This window comes from Mytilus edulis, chromosome 4 (assembly GCF_963676685.1).
Source record: "Mytilus edulis chromosome 4, xbMytEdul2.2, whole genome shotgun sequence".
Classification (NCBI taxonomy): Eukaryota; Metazoa; Mollusca; class Bivalvia; order Mytilida; family Mytilidae; genus Mytilus; species Mytilus edulis.
The window spans coordinates 57,835,707-57,853,423 of NC_092347.1; the positions used below are offsets into that span (position 1 = coordinate 57,835,707).

At 30.1% G+C, this 17,717-nt stretch overlaps 1 protein-coding gene across 1 annotated transcript in view; it reads left to right on the top strand.

Annotated features, from left to right (window-relative positions):
- The window catches only part of LOC139520050 (phosphatidylinositide phosphatase SAC2-like), a 253,355-nt gene that overhangs the window by 234,158 nt on the left and 1,480 nt on the right, over nucleotides 1-17,717 (top strand). The window contains exons 10-20 of the mRNA XM_071312470.1: nucleotides 2,354-2,546; nucleotides 4,537-4,614; nucleotides 6,593-6,713; nucleotides 7,161-7,289; nucleotides 8,199-8,269; nucleotides 9,234-9,464; nucleotides 10,924-10,995; nucleotides 12,098-12,171; nucleotides 13,077-13,232; nucleotides 13,569-13,662; nucleotides 14,361-17,496. Coding sequence (XP_071168571.1) covers nucleotides 2,354-2,546; nucleotides 4,537-4,614; nucleotides 6,593-6,713; nucleotides 7,161-7,289; nucleotides 8,199-8,269; nucleotides 9,234-9,464; nucleotides 10,924-10,995; nucleotides 12,098-12,171; nucleotides 13,077-13,232; nucleotides 13,569-13,662; nucleotides 14,361-15,162 — 2,021 coding nt within the window. The 3' untranslated portion in view covers nucleotides 15,163-17,496. The remainder of the gene's footprint in view (nucleotides 1-2,353; nucleotides 2,547-4,536; nucleotides 4,615-6,592; nucleotides 6,714-7,160; nucleotides 7,290-8,198; nucleotides 8,270-9,233; nucleotides 9,465-10,923; nucleotides 10,996-12,097; nucleotides 12,172-13,076; nucleotides 13,233-13,568; nucleotides 13,663-14,360; nucleotides 17,497-17,717) is intronic.

A 17,717-nucleotide genomic window follows, 5' to 3' on the forward strand; every position in this document is an offset into this window, starting at 1 on the left:
TCAATAGAGCCTAATTAATGTGGCATTCTTACATCTTAATTGACAGGAATTGTACAAACAGATTTTACTTAGTTCCACTCATTTAATTCATTGTCATGCTTTTAACATAAATGTAATTATTTTTTCTCCTCTACTGGACAAGAATAATGTGTAAATTGGTTTCTTTTGAATTAAAAAAAAAAACACAATTATAAATTAACTTGATAAGATTTTTTTTCAAAAGACCATTCAAATAGTTTCCCTTACTTAATTTTATAATTGTACAGATATTTTGTAACATTTACACCCTGTTTATGTATATATAAGAGTATATCCTTGTTCCTATATGTCTTGTTATATCAAGAATTGTATCCTTGGTTTTATGCTTTGTTTTTCATGCATCTATGATATTGATTTTTTTTCTAAATTTCCATGATAGACTCCTTTTTGCAACCCCCCCCCCCATTTTTTTAAAATTTATTATAGCACAATAAGTAGAGAACCTGTGGGATTAAATGATATATTCATGGATGATGAAAATACTGAATATATTTGGTTTATTTATAATTTAATTTAAGTATTATATTTTCAACTTTTGAGCTGAAGTAAATTTAGAAACTTTTATTTTTTCACTCTGGTCAATTCCTTAATTACAAATCTGAGAAAGGATATTCATGGTGGAATCATCTGGCTTTAACACATGCTTATTGTTTTGTCCTTACCGTACAGAATTATATCAATTATAATTTAAAAAAACTATGATATTAGTTGCAGACAATAATAAACCTGTATATAGGATCTTAATTGATTATGACAAACCCTTATAAATGTAAAGGTCATTGAATTCATCAGGAGAATACTCATACTCCCAATTTGTTAGAAAAATTAGGAAAAGATATTCAATTAAATTATGTGGTATAAAAATTGTTTCATGTATTACAAAATTTATATAGATAAGAAGATGTGGTATGTGTGCTAATGATCAGACAACTCTCCATGCAAGTCACAATTTGTAAAAAGTAAACCATTATATATCAAAGTATGGCTGTCAACACAGATCCTTGGCTCAGACCAAACAGCCAGCTAGCTACAAAGGGCCCCAAAAAGACTGTTGTTAAACAATTTGTCTTACAAGATAAAAGATCTGAAGTTATTTTAGAAAAAAAACACAGAAAAATGTCAATCAGAGATTATAACTTTGTATGGCCTTATTGTTAAGTTTTTGTAATCATATAATCTTATTACATGTGTGTTATGTTAAATGCAGTTTTTAAATGTAAATGAACTGTGCAGACCTTGGTATTAAACATTTTTTAACTGTAGAATTTGTAAACATGTATTGTTTTACTCAATACATAAATATTATGTTTTGCTTAACACTCTGAGGCTTAACACAAATGTATCCAACTTTAAAATGGTATTATTAAATGTACCACCCTTAGAATAAAATTTTTAATACATGTAAAAATATTCCCCCCAAAAAATAATGAATTTGAATTATCAATATTTATGATACTGTAATTGTCTGAAATTTCAAGAAAAAAAAGGTTGCTCTAAAAAAAGTTATTAAAGTTATTGAGTGACTGAAAAAAACAACAACTTGGTATTGTTCTGCTATAGTCAGTGTAACACAATGGGAGATAACTCTCACAAATAGTGACCAAGGCAGTGTCAGAAAAAAACAATAAATGAAGCAGGGAGGGTCTCAAGCTAATTTTTATTTTATTTGAAAAGTTTACAGAGTTGTTAATTATGCCTTATGTTATATAAAGGCATCATATAGAAAAACAGACAATTCATTTAAAATGATTGAGTTTTAAAAAAATTTATTTATTTTTTCAACTGTATGACATATATACTATGGATTCTTTTATTTTTTTCTGGGTATCAATTTTTGTGGATTTAGGAAAAGTTGTATTTTTCTTTCATATTGAATTTCCTGAATAAGCTGTCTGCAGGAAGTATATAGAATATTTATACTTTGTTGAGCATCTGACTCCTAAACATTTGCACCCCATGCCACATTTCATTCTTAGAAGTAGAAACCCCTGCTTATAAATGTCTATTATGCATTTCATTGGAAAGTGCAAGAAATTCATAAATAAAAGGTAACTGTAGATTTTTACATTTTTTGGATGTTTTTATTATTGCCAAAATTGCCTAAAAAAATTAAGATTTTGACAGCATTATTGAGATGCTGCCTTTGCTGAAAATGCAATAATTAATCTTACATTTGTGGCCTGATTGTTCAATATCGCAATGATAAATGCATTCAGAAATACCTGAATTTACAGTATTCTGAACTGGTGTAGTTTCATGATATATATAATTGATTTACACCTATGTTATGAATAACATTTTTTTATTCTTTCAGGATCCAAGGAAAACTATGAAGCTTTTACAAAACATATAGAAGAACAACTTTATCTATACAATTCTTTTGTTGCCATCAACTTAGCTGAACTGTCAGGAAAGGAGAAAGCTATCAGTGATGCTTTTTTGTCTAACGTTCTTGAGTACAATTCACGAGATATTACATATATCTCATTCGATTTTCACGAGTATTGGTATGTAGATAACCTTATTGTTTCTCTCAGCTAGATATTCTGGTAGAGGGAAAGAAAACAAAGAATTGTGAAAGTGAAAATCTGACTATTAGAATAATAAACAATTTATTAGGAAACAACTCAAAACATCCAGACCACAAATAGTGTAAAATATGGTGCATGAAATCTGAAAATGAAATTACAGTTACATTGTAAAAACTACAAATAAATGCACATGCAGAACAAAGTTTCGATTTTTTTTTCCTTTTAAAATTCTACAAAGCAATCAGAAATTAATTGACCCTTTAACAGCAGAACAATGTTGGACGATATGAACAAGGAAAACAGTGCTCTGAATGCTTTAGATTTGAACTGCTAACCTTTTAAACAGATTGCTCAAATATTTTTTTTTTAAATACAAAGGCAATTTAAGGTCTTTTAAAAAAAGTCCTGAAACAGTGGCAAAAGTAACTCCAATAAAAATCCATTAACATTTACAACACAAATGCTTTTCATCGATACCAGCAGATTAAAAAATATATATTTAAGTCAATGTCAAATAGTGAAGTTGATAAGAAACAAATATTGTAAAGTACGTAATAGTATATTACAGTAATTGTAACATAATTACACAACATAAAATTCAGTGTAGTAGTATAAATGTATATAAATATATGTCACCGAAAGACATATTTTAAGGTCACCTTGAAAGTGAAATGATAAATACCTTGCAATAAAATATTATATAGACACCTGTTTTACATGATAAATTAACTTAAGTTAACTTGTCAGACAATTGAATACCATGTGACTTCCTTTGGTCAAATAAGCTTTGACTTGTGGTCCTTAAATTAATGACCTTAGGAAAAAGGTTTAATCACCAAAAATCATAAAAAATGTTTTTATTTGATAAATGATCTCTGAACACTTCCCGCTTTTTATGATTAAAGTACATTAAGATATACATCTCTTTAGACATGTACTTTTATAGACTTTTTACTGAATTCTTACTACAAAGTTAAGATCTACAAATAAGTCAACCTGACAGAAATTGTAAAAAAAGGAATCCCATTTTTTGCATTTTTTACTTTTATTTTCAAAAATATAATAGATAGATCAAAACTTTATATAGCAAAATATATCAGCAAGACAAGATAAACAAATAAAGCCAGCTGAAATCTTTAGTCGACTCATTAATGGAGCTATTCCCCTTTAAAGACGTTTTAACTATTTTTAGGAGTTTTACCTATTAACTTGATATGTGTAATAGATACAAATATAGATAGAAACTTTAAAAAGCAAAAAAGATCAGGAAAAGATTTATAAATATGACAACATGACAGAAATAATCAATTAACTCTAAATATATTTAATGCCCATAATGATATTTTTTTACCAAAAAATGATAAGCCTCTAGTTTATTTCATGGTTGGAAATATTGTAAATTCTGAAACATGTTAGCAGAGCCAATATTCTCTATTTGAAACCATAAAAGCACCAATTGATGTCTGTAAATCTTCAAATGCAATACAATGTTTTCTTGTAAGACTATAAAAAAAGGAAGATGTGGTATGATTGCCAATGAGACAACTCTCCACTAGAGACCAAAATTAAACACCAACCAAAACTATTTTAAGTATGTCCAACTACACATAAGTATATTCAACACCTAAATAAAGTAATTCAAAAAAATAATCAGGAATAACACGATGTTTTGATCTATATTAATAATATAAATCAAAACATAAAGGTTATTCCTGATTAATTTTTCAAGTTATTTTATTATTGAAGGTGTTAAGAACCTTTGATGACCCCATGGTTTAAATTCTATAATAAGTACTAGTGAGCAGTTGTCCTTACAGACAAATGGTCACCTTATCTGTCCCCGTCAATGGGATTCTTTCGGTTGTCAATCAAAGGCCACAGCCACACTGTTTTGGAAATGATTCTATTAAAAATAGTACAGCATGCTTTAATGTATTGACAATGAATGTATTATGTTACATTGCAGTCGTGGTATGAAGTTTGAAAATGTTTCTATCCTGACTGATGGAATAAAAGACATTATCAAAAACATGAAATATACATGGTAAGATACAATTTTATATAACCATTAGTTATCTCCCTTTTAAAAGAATTTATGTATAACTTATAATACTGAAAAAAATTTATAAGAACTGTGACCAAAGAAGATAGTCAATTTAGCAAGCTCTAGTACATTATATGTGTCAGTATAAGAATGAAAAGTTGTGGTATGATTGCCAATGAGAACTCTCCACAAGAGACCAGTCTGTAAAGAAAAAAATAAATGAATTTTTATCAGAGAAAAGAAAATCAGACGTGAAAAAAATGAACAGCGTCCAGAACAATTAATGTTAGTTAATACTATAACAGCTGCACAGTTTCTATTATATTCTGTCTTGCTATAGGCATTCTTACAGATAAATGAAAAATGAATTCTTTGTTTTTATCTCTTGCATTTGACATCTGTAAATTCTTCAGAGACAAAAAAAGTTATTTAGATTAGCAAAGAAATTGAATTTCCTCAGTGTTGATGACATATAGGAATCTAAAGTTCTATAAAAAAACTCCTAAAAGAAAAATGCAAAATCAGCACTATTGATATAGAGTGTAGCCAAGCTATGGAAACAATGTGAGAACATATACAAAAATATTGATTGATTATTATTCAGTGGCAAATATTTCATACATATTCAGGACAAGAACAAATTGACAATAACCCCAATAGGTTTATTCCTAAAATTGTAATGATCTAGAAAAAGAGAAAGAAAATGTGTGCAAAGAAATAATGTATTAAAAGTTATTGACAAAAATATATGTTGTCACATATGCCACCATAGAAGTTTTTTTATTATGCCCCCGCTGTTACGGAGGGGGCATTAAGTTTTACCCTTGTTCTTCAGTACATCTGTCTGTCTGTTCGTATGTCCCTAAGTTGGTTCTGTTCTCTTACTTTAATTTGCATCAACCAAATGGTATGAAATTTATACACAATGCTTAATATTACCACAAAATACAGATCAAATTTTGGTGGCGTCACTTTAACTGTTCTAGAGTTATGCCCCTTTTCAATTGGACAAATTGCTTATTTTTTCATTTCCTTTCTCCAGCCTCAACTTAATAATATGAAACTTATACACATTGCTAACTACCACAAAATACAGATCAAATTTGAATTTGGGGGGGGTGTCACTTTGACCGTTCTAGAGTTATGCCCCTTTACAATCAGAAAAAGTTTCCGTTCTCTAACTTTAGTTTGCGTCAATCAAATGCTATAAAACTTATATATGATGCTTATTACCACAAAATACAGATCAAGTTTGAATTTTAGGTTTGTCAGTTTTATAGTTATGCCCCTTTAGAAATGGAAAAATTACTAAATATTTCGTTTCCGTTCTCTAACTTTAGTTTGCCGCAAAACAAATGTAATGAGACTTATTCACAATTGTTATTACCACAAAACTCAGATCAAGTACAAATTTGGATAGCTTCACTTTAACCATTCTTCAGTTATGTCCCTTGATAACTTTATATGATACGCAAGCGGGGCATCATCTGTGTCCCATGGACACATTCCTCATTTTTTTTTTCAAATGCCAAAAGAATGAAAATACTTTTCAATGAATTTGACAGTATTTGACAGTCTTTGGTGTTATTTATATATTACAGGGTAGACAGGAAGGGTGTGATAGGTCATTTAATTTATATATTGCACGGTAGACAGGAAGGATGTGATATGTGATTTAATATATATTACAGGGTAGATACAGGGTAGACAGGAAGGATGTGATATGTGATTTAATTTATATATTACAGGGTAGACAGGAAGGATGTGATATGTGATTTAATTTATATATTACAAGGTAGACAGGAAGGATGTGATATGTGATTTAATTTATATATTACAGGGTAGACAGGAAGGGTGTGATATGTGATTTTATTTATATATTACAGGGTAGACAGGAAGGATGTGATATGTGATTTAATTTATATACTACAGGGTAGACAGGGAGGGTGTGATATGTGATTTAATTTATATATTACAGGGTAGACAGGAAGGGTGTGATATGTGAACAGAATGGTGTATTCAGAATTAACTGTGTGGACTGTTTAGATAGAACCAATGTAGTGCAGACTGCCATAGCTCGGATCGTCATGGAAACACAGGTTTTAAAAATAACATATGATACTAGCTGTCTGATTATTGTTGTTATGGTTTTTTTTTTTAAATATTTTTTAGTAGGCCTGTCATACCTACTGGATCTAATTTATTAACTTGATTTTTTTTACAAAAAGATTTTTAAAACAAAAATATATTGACAGATTTATGTTTTAATTGCCACTGATATTAAAACAATTTAAAGGTAGCTCTGCAGCAAAAATTGGTATTATCAAACATTATGCAGGTACATTTTTAAATAAATGTCCCTTATGTTGAAATATATGAAAAATTTATTTAAAAAATTCAGTTACATCTTTATGCCATTAATATGGTTTGAATAAATCTCCAAAACATGAGTCTACTGAATTTCTTTTTGGTATTACAGAAGCTTGATTTCTAAAAACAAATGTAATTTTCAAAATAAAAAGTAATGTTTTTGTTATATTTTGTAGTGTCGGAAACTTGGCTTGTTACCTCCAGAAGAAAACCTGCCACACAGTTGTAAGAGGATATTTCAACAGCTATGGGCCAACAATGGAGATACAATCAGCAGGCAATATGCTGGCACTGCTGCTTTAAAGGTAAAATAAACTTCTACAGCAAAAAAAACAACATTTTTTTTAGACTTAGGATAATTTCAATATTTTTAGCATGTCATAGTGTATATAAACTCATCATAGATTATATACCAGGATTAAATTCTGCATTTATGCCAGACGCGTGTTTTGTCTACAAAACATCATCAGTGAAGCTCGAATCCAAAAAAGTTAAAAAGGCCAAACGAAGTACAAAGTTGAAGAGCATTTAGGACCAGATTTATGAAAAGTTTTGCCAATTACAGCTAAGGTAATCTATTCCTGAGGAAGAAAAGCCTTAGTATTTCAAAAATTTAAAAGTTGTGTAAACAATTAATTTATAAATATGACCATATCAATGATAATTCATGTCAGCACAGAAGAGCTGACTTCTTGTATAGACACCTGTCTATTATTGAAGATTGTTTGTTATGCTCTCCAAATGTCTTTTGGTTGTAAATGTTTTTTGGCTGGTGTCTTATTGGCTGTTGCATCTCCGCCAAGCTGGCAGAATTAATGAGTAAGAGCAAAGACTGGCACTTGGATTTAAGTCAATATAATATGTCCCCAATTGTTACCTTAAGAGCTAGAACATTGAAAATCTAGTTCATTTGTCAGTCTGGTACAAAGTAGCATATATTCACTATCACATTTTGAATATGAAGATAATATTTGCCACTGGACATTAAGGATTCATCCATTTACACATCAAAGTTGTCTGTATCATAATTCAAAATTTGTTGTCGGCATAAATTTCGATAGTAAACTACATATGCAGAGGATAGAGCAGGTTTCTTTTTTAAGTTAATAGAGAAAATACTTTTTGTGCTCAAGATATTTTCCCTAATTGTTTTTACAATGGATGACACCCTATTTTCTATACAAAATAATGACTAGAAAATGTATGTATTACAGGGTGATTATACCAGAACTGGAGAGAGAAAGTTATCAGGGATGATGAAGGACGGGGTTAACTCAGCAAACAGGTATACAGTCATAAACTCTATTGGTTTTACAAATGGGTTACCTAAGACTATGGTTTAGGAATCTAACACTGAATACAGTGAAGATAGATGTAGGAATCTAAATTGATATATAGCTGAATCAAAGCAGAATCTTTCATGCTTTTGGAAGTTTCTATCTAGTTTCTCAAACATTGGAATAATTACACAATTATTTTTAAGTTAAGATTGATTGAGGGTAATTTCACTTCCAGTACTCTTAGCTATATACCATGGTGACCAGTTTGTATTACTGGAGGAAGCTATAGTGCTCTGACAAGGACACTAATCTACGACAGGAAAACTATCAATCCCAATATATGTCAAAGGCAGGGTTCAAACTCACCTCAGTGTTGACAGTGTTGACCACTGAAATGAAGCATTAAGACCCACTAGTATGCTAGGCCCCTGGTTTGGAATAAATTCCATACCAGTCTTACATCTGACGCTTAATTCTGACCTTTTTTCAATGTTTCATTGCATATTCCTATTTGTTTGTGGCGTCAATAACTTTTTTGTGTTGTCAAAATTTTATGGCAACATTTTTGATGTCCAGTACAAATAGCAATAGATGTTTGAATACAGTAAAGATATAAAGTTCTAAAGTTGATATTTGTTTCTTGGTTTTGACATTCTCTGAATACGAAACCTATAGAAAATGTCTAATTTGCTGAATATATACCCACAAATTCCAGGAAAATTTGTATCCAACAAATAATAATGAATCAAAGTAAAGATATTTTAAGTTGTCTTGATTAGGTAAGGCAACTATTAGTGAACATGACATGCCAGACCTTACTTGACCCTAAGACCTTAAACTCATAGATCACCTGGATATTATTTGTCATTTTAAAAAAGAAATACTTTTTTTGCGAGGGAGATATTCAAGTTCCAACACTTTTCATTATTGATGTATTTTTTTAATTTCACCATTTTTTTGGGAAACCAGGTATTATCTGAGATTTAAGGACAATTACAGACAGGCTGCCATTGACCTTACTTTAGGGCAGCCAGTGGCTGAGGATCTCTTGACCGGTACAACTAAAATAGAAGAGGACACCACAGATCTTGTAGAAAGAGAGGAGAACTTGAAGTTATTGGTAGAAGATTGTAAGAAAATGTTAATCGTAGAACCTGAGGAATGTCTCGGTGGATGGAGCTTGATAGATGCTGACCCTGTGTAAGATATTTAGGGTTATTATTCATGCAATGAAAGGAGTGATATTTCAGTTGCTATAACACTAGATAATGTAGCTTAACATTTAGTTACAAGTATTGGTAAATCTGTTTTTGCTTTCATGCTTTGCACATATACATGTAAATGGAAGGATCTTTATAAAGTACTAAGCAAGGGGGGATAACTAATTTGTTTTCTTAGGTACCAATTTTAGTGGATAGAGTTAAACTTGCATTTTCTTGGATAGTTTTTTCATTTTGCTGAAGTCTGCAAAGAAGCCTTTAAATCCTCAAAATTGGTATTCCAAGAAAAATCTTGAATTATTGATACCATGATCATACTTTTTTTTTATCTTCACAAAGAATATCATTATTTTACTTAGTCTAATGCATTTTACACATATATGCAGTTAAATGTTAACCTTAGCCTTGAACATGTGCAAAATTAATGAAAGAACAGGTTCTTTTAAACTGAAATAAACCTATATATATACAGTAGCATGGGTTCGAATACCGGTGAGGGAAGAACCAAAAATTTGCGAAAGCAAATTTACAGATCTAACATTGTTGGGTTGATGTTTAGACGAGTTATATATATATATATTTATCATATGTTTAGTAGTAAATACAGTAGTTTTGCATATGTGATAAATAGCCTGCTGTTTAATCCATATCGCGCAACTTTGATGCGCACCCTTTATCGCATACCCTTTATCACACCCTACCCTTTATCGCATACCCTTTATCACACCCTACCCTTTATCACACCCCTACCCTTTATCACACCCCTACTTTTTTTTTTTTTTTTTTTTTTACATAAAGTCAGTTTTGGTTTGTTTTTTTTGCTTAAGAAAATTTTTCCTCAAAATAGGTAATTTTTTTGAATGACGTCATTATTTGGTATGTGACGTCACGAACGTCGATTTTTCATATTGTATGTGACGTCACGAACGTCAAGTTTTCATATTTTTTGGCACACTAAATGCAACTATGAAAAATACAAAACACACAAATTAATACAATAATAAACAAAATATTTTTAAAACAACAGCACGCAAATTGTAAGGTAACCCAGGTGCTTCGAATAAGTAATTGAGCAGTTCTTTTAAGGCCTTTGAAACAAGACAAAAGTAGATCTGAAGGTAACCCAGTGCTATGGATCAGAAAACAGTTCATATAATATAATACTCTTCTGTTGAAATATATGATAAAGTGTATAATACATGGCAAAATCCGTATCACATGCCGTATCAACCTCGACTAATATCATCCCTCGGGCCTAAAGGCCCTTGGGCTGATATTGATGTCTCGGGATGATACGACATATGATACGGATTTTGCCATGTATTATTCTCTATATATTCCTGTTCATGGCTAGAATTTTTCACTTTCATAGTTGTTATGTATGGTTATTTGATGAAATTAAAAATTAGTATTATTCAAGTTACATGTATCTATTTTAGGACTGGAGACCCAGACAGACAGGAAATGGACATAATCTTGTTATTAAGCCAGAGAGCAGTATATGTGGCATGGTAGAGTATTATTATTTTAAGAAAAGATTATCAATAGTGATATTTATCAATTTGGAAATAAAGATTATTTGGGGGACTGTTAATTCTGTGAATAAGACATACTTTCAGAGTGAAGAAGTGGAAGGAGTCCCCGAAGGATGTTGGGATTATGCAGTATTTGTCACTGGATTTCAAGATTTGGCTTTAGAGCATTCAGGATTATGATATAGTAACACTGTTTGCTGCCTTTTCAGCTTAAATGAATAGAGCAAAGATTGAGGGTTTTGTTATGAGGACATATGTTTCTTTGAAATGTTACATTGTTAAATAGCACCTGAAAATTTATTTGGCTTATTGGTTGGGTCTAGTATGACCTAGCGTAATTCATGTAGTGGTTGTAGCTGGACATAAATCAGACATCAATCGTTCAATTGATCAGTTAACTATGTTTTCTTACAATACAAAAAGCATTGCCGGGGTTGGAGAGATGGAGGTAAACTTCTATGGAACAACAGCAAAACAATACATGCTAACAAAAGTTGATATTACATGTATAGCTTATTAAGGAAAGAGGAAAGAGGGGGACAGGACCTTTTTTTAGGATGTCAGGATAAGGTGTTTTTAAGCCCGGGATTTGGGGATTGACTGTTTCGGGATCTGAGATTTCTTTTTTCGAATTTTGGGATGTCTGGATTCAATTTTTTGTAAATTTGGGACCTCAGGATTTCATGTTTTTAAGCCCAGGATTCGCGATTAGGACCCCTCGGACACCTGATTCCGACATCCTGAAAAAGGTCCTGCCCCCCTCAGAATTTCTTCTTGCATTACATAATGAGAACATATACTGTACCGGTATATAAACTGTACAGCAGGTTATTTTCACGGAATGTACATTTTTCGCTTATTTTAGCAGATATTACAAAATCACAAAAATAAATTCCGCCATATTAAAAGTGTACATGCAAAAGTTTTGAGAAAAGTTTTGAATCTTCAAAAAAGATAACAGCCAAAATATTTCGTATACCTTATTGAATGAAAATCAAAAAAATTTTACACCCTAAATAACCCGCTATACGGTATATGATAAGATAATGTTTTTCATTGAATTTTATATTTATTAAAGGTATGACGATGAAGAAGAGGGTATAACTTGTTATCAACGAATATTTCTGGAGGATATAGAACAAATAGAAATTGGTAAGTTAATGTAATTTTAGAAACATAGAAATACATCTAAAAAGAATGAAATTTTAAAGAAACTACTGTAAATTCAGAAATTATTGCGGTAGGGTTATAATCCGAATAATTTAATTTGAAATTTTATATATGAATTAAACAGGATTTTAGTTTAAAATGACAAAATCGCAATAATAAATGCATGCAATAATTTCTGAATTTACTGTACTTTAAGTAAGGTAGCATAAATGAAAGTTATGAAGCATTGGAGTACAAGGTATAAATAAAGAGAAGAAAATTTTGTTTTCCAAAATATAATTTATATTGTATGTTCAAAAAACAAAAAAAATGACCACGGTTATGAAAATTTGACACATTTGGTCAGAATTATACAGTGGGATAAGCATTTTTATGTGAATTGAGAGAAAACTAAATGACAAAATTTTGAAATAAAATATGAGAGGAGAGTTCATTATATAAATTGATTATAGAAAGTTAAAAAAGAAAAAAAAAATGCTATATTTTCTTGCACCAACAGAAAATAGAAAAAATTCTGTACCTTCCTTTGAAGATATGAATTATCTGAGTTTTCTCATCTTTGTATTAAATCTAAGTTTAGAAATTTCATTACCAATCAAATAATATTCTCAATTTGTAAAAACTTTCATAATACATGTCATGATATTAAATCACACAAATTATTTCATTTAAATGAAGACTCATTTGAAATGACACATAGGTCCTCAAGTTGTCAGGAATTTCTAATATCTTTCAAATATTGGGATTTTTGAGCTTTCCTGATGAAGGTAAATCCAGAAAGGCCCTTCTAATACACCATATTTAAAAAGTTTTATTTTCATTTTACAGACCATATTGAGTCATTGACTAGAAAAAGAGTTTCTTGTGATATCACTTGTTTTTTTTAGGTGCTGAGCCAGCTATCTTCAAATCAAAGTTTGTATGTTTACGACTTTATTACCATCATTATACAGATGAGGGATTTTTCCATACCTTTCGTACTCCTAGTACAAGATTGTTTAACAATATTGTAATTGCTGTAAAAAATAAAGAGGAAGCTAAAGGTAAAATTCATTCTGTAAAATATCAAACTTGAAACACTGAAGATGGTGTAATTTAAAATTTCCGCAAGATGTCATAATTGTTTTATGATAATAAAGTATGATTTAAGTCTAAGGAAAAAAATCATCAAAAGTACTGAGTAATTTACAAGCATGACATTTACAATTCAGTCATATGGTATAATATAATTTGTATGTTACTTTATCAATTAGAGTTATCTCCCATTCATTGCTAAATACTATTATTTCAAAACATAATCCACCAAATGAATTTAAAAGTAAGCGTATTAATTATAATGAATTAGAAATAAGATATATTCTATATTACATTTATTTCAGAATCTCTTGGTGCCATATATCAAGGCTTTGCAGCTGCAACAGAAGAAATACTGTCACTTAAATTACCACTTATAGATGTTCCTAAATTAGATAGGTATAAGTTTTTGTCATAAATATTGAAATCCTGCACCTGGATTATTATAATAAGACATTTATAAACAATTTAAAATCAACTTTGTTACACAGTTGTGCTGATAGTGACATTATCATTAAATGTGTACATGTATTTATACATTTGACATGATGCTACAGAAAAATGATAAAAGCATTCCAATTAGACGTTTTTTTTTCAACACTTTAATTGATTTGATGTCTTACATCAAAGAGAGGCGAAAGATGCCAGAGAGACAGTCAAACTCATAGATAGAAAATAAAGTGACAACGCCATGGCTAAAAAATAAAAAGACAAACAGACAAATAATAGTACACTAGACACAACATAGAAAACTAAGGACTAAGCAACACAAACCCCACCAATACATGGGGGTGATCTCAGGTGCTCCAGAAGGGTAAGCAGATCCTGCTCCACATGTGGCTACTGTCATGTTGCTCATTTTATTACAAACACAGTAAAAAGTCAAAGTCAATTTAGCTGTCATTTGATTATCTGTTACTATTCTAATTCAGAATTAGAAACGTTTAAGAATTACAAATGCAATGCATGCAAATGTGCAGCTCTTGTCACAGTGTTATCATTTACAATATTAAAAACAAATACTAAGTTTCTAGCTATACATTTTACAAATTCAACATATAGGAATCAGTCAATTTGGTTTTCTGTTTAATTTTTAGAAAGAAAACAAAACCACATATAGATGTTCAATATATACACCAGCAACAACAAGAGAACTCATTGTCAGGGATACATATACCAAGAGATGTATCAGCACCTGATTTGGCACAGATGAAGCAATCGTCCAGAAAGTCACCTCGATCAAGTCTCACTCCAAGTCCTGTAGAGCCAAGCTCGCCCTCAGAAAGTCCCTCAAGAACCAGGAGAAATATCATGTCTGATTTAAAGAAAAATATCAACACAGGCTTAAAGAATATAACCAAATTAAATATACCAGGAATAAGGCTTGGAAGGAATGCTCCCGATGACAGAACCACGATGGATGATTCTAGTGTATTTTACAAACAAGAAAAACAAGCAGGGGGAGATCAGCTTAACAGAACTGATTCAACTGAAAATGTTACTCTCAAATTTAAAGTTTCAGAAAATGTTTCACAAAGTGAGACCAAATTAAAGGGAGATAATTTCAATGAAAATGCAGAATCAAATCTGCAATACTTTACTTCAGATGCACCTGATACATCAGAGTCCTCTGAAAATTTTGATGATGAAGATGGAGGAAGTATGTCTCATGTTTTAGGGAAATCTCAGGAAGATGATTCTAAGAATTTGTCTAATATGAACAATCCAATTGAAGTCTCTAGTCATGACAATGAACCTACTCAGACATCTAAAATCCCCAAAATTATATTTCCCGCTACTAATAGTACTAAAACACAACGAATTGCTGAATCTTTGGAACAGGAAATGAGACAGAAACTTGGAGATAGGAAATGTTACACTCAAGTTATATTTTTATAGAAGCAATTTTTGTCCTTTTTAACCTCTATATGCTCAGAATTTAACATGTGTGTAGATGATTAGGATGCTCTTCCCATGCAATTTATTTAAAAGAGATTATTATGTTTCAATGTCATTTGTGATATTAATATTTGTGGTTGTCAATTTTATCTTTTTTCTGGAATATTTGATATTTCATGGTTTTATACATGGCAAAAATATATTTATGAAAGTAATTTAATTATGTCAATTATGAAAATGAATTGTTAAATGAAACAAAGATAGTATTAGTCAATATATTAGTGACAGTTTTAAATGTCTAGTTCTGTCTTGTGTACCATGGTTATTGAAAAATATGTTAATTCCTAATGTGAAGCAAGTACCAGTAAACCTGAAATACCTTTATCGTGTTTGACCCAAATTCCAAACAGTAGGATTTTTCTAGCTATATATATAAATTATCACTTGCAACTTAAATATTTTTAGATGGGATTTTATTTTAAAATAATTTTAGCACAGTAGAACGTGTTTTTATGTACTTTTAAAAATACTTTAATTGTGCTAGATAAAAGTCAATGTGTATTATATACTGTTAGAAAAATGGCAATAATTATTGCAAAACTGCTTCTTAAGGTATAGAAAAATTCTTAGCACTCATATAAGATATTTGAATCAAGTTTAAAAGTAAAATAATATTACTAGCATTTTATGTGTATTTACATGAGCTTAAAATAAATTACATGTATCTTTATTTTAGTGTCAAAAGCACATGTTTAAAAAATTCAAAGTTATTATACAACAAATTGCAAATCCCCAAATTTAGCCTTTTCTCTCTCAAAAGCTAGCTCAGTCACTTTGTTTTATTCTGTGAATTTTCAAATATATCATCTCTCGCTTCAACTTAACTTTAAATACTTTTTAAAAAATGGACTGTACAGTGTTAAACATTTTCTGCTCAACTTTAACTCCAAACATTCAGCACCCTCTATCCACTACTGTTTCTCGTTAATGGAGAGATCATAGTAGCCCCTCATAGTAATCACTATAACAACTGGACTATTTGGGTTAGCTCAACTTTATTACTATAAGTTTTAAGTTTGTTTTAGTTCATGAGTAGGACAAACAGTGCAATTTAATGTAGTCTTAGCATTAGCGTCATATTTTATTACCCCCCAAAAAAAAGGTCACAAATAAAATGTTTTAATGTATATAGCAGTTATTACTGAACAAATGCATTTTCTTTTTTTTTTTTTTCTTTTTTTTTTTATTTATACAATTTCATTTATTGGAGGCCTTGAACAAAAGTCACAAACATTACAGAACAATACATTTTTAAACCAGTTTTCTTGCAAATGAATTAATTCATTTCAAATGTAATAAAAGTTAGGTTTTGTTTTGAGGTTAAACCTGATCAGGTAAAGTATGAACTAGTATAATAATTTGAAGACTTTATGACTTTGTTTTTGCTGGTCATATTATTATTGACCTGATATATGTTGCAAGAAAATTGGATAATTCAAATTGAAATATTTGGCCTTAAATAACCTGTGTTATAGGTAGAACTATCTTAAATAAATAGAAATCAACAAATAGAGTGCAATAATTAGTACATGTAGCCAAAATTAAGTTTATACATGTGTGTCAACTGTTTTTATCCTCCACAGTTAGAGATCTGCCTTGAAGACTATTTTATTGGGAGATTGCAATCAAACAGATTCTATGATATTTTATGTTATTTTTTGGAGTAAAATTATGAATGTTCAAAGATTTAAACAATGAGCATATAAATAAATCATTTATAAATGAATTAATTATTTATTTATAAAGACACTTCGTCTTTATTTAAAAGAATGAATTTGAAACTTCATTATGATGAGTTGTATCATGAAAGCAATTTTAGATTTTCCGTTAGGCATTTTGATAATAAGGAATGTATTTTACTCAGTGTATTGTTTAAGAATATAAAAAAGCCAATTTTTTTCTTTTATCAATTTTTGAATTTGAATATAAAAAGCTTCATTAAACCTGTTAGAAGACAAAAAAAATGTAGACAAATTAATTGTCTTTAGAAAAATGTAAGTGACCTTATTGAAATTCCATTGGAGGTAGATGTTAAGTAATATACAAGCAGATCAGGGTATAAATTCCATTGGAGGTAGATGTTAAATAATATACAAGCAGATCAGGCTATAAATTCCATTGGAGGTAGATGTTAAATAATATACAAGCAGATCAGGCTATAAATTCCATTGGAGGTAGATGTTAAATAATATACAAGCAGATCAGGCTATAAATTCCATTGGAGGTAGATGTTAAATAATATACAAGCAGATCAGGCTATAAATTCCATTGGAGGTAGATGTTAAATAATATACAAGCAGATCAGGCTATAAATTCCATTGGAGGTAGATGTTAAATAATATACAAGCAGATCAGGCTATAAATTCCATTGGAGGTAGATGTTAAAATCAGGCTATAAATTCCATTGGAGGTAGATGTTAAATAATATACAAGCAGATCAGGCTATAAATTCCATTGGAGGTAGATGTTAAATAATATACAAGCAGATCAGGCTA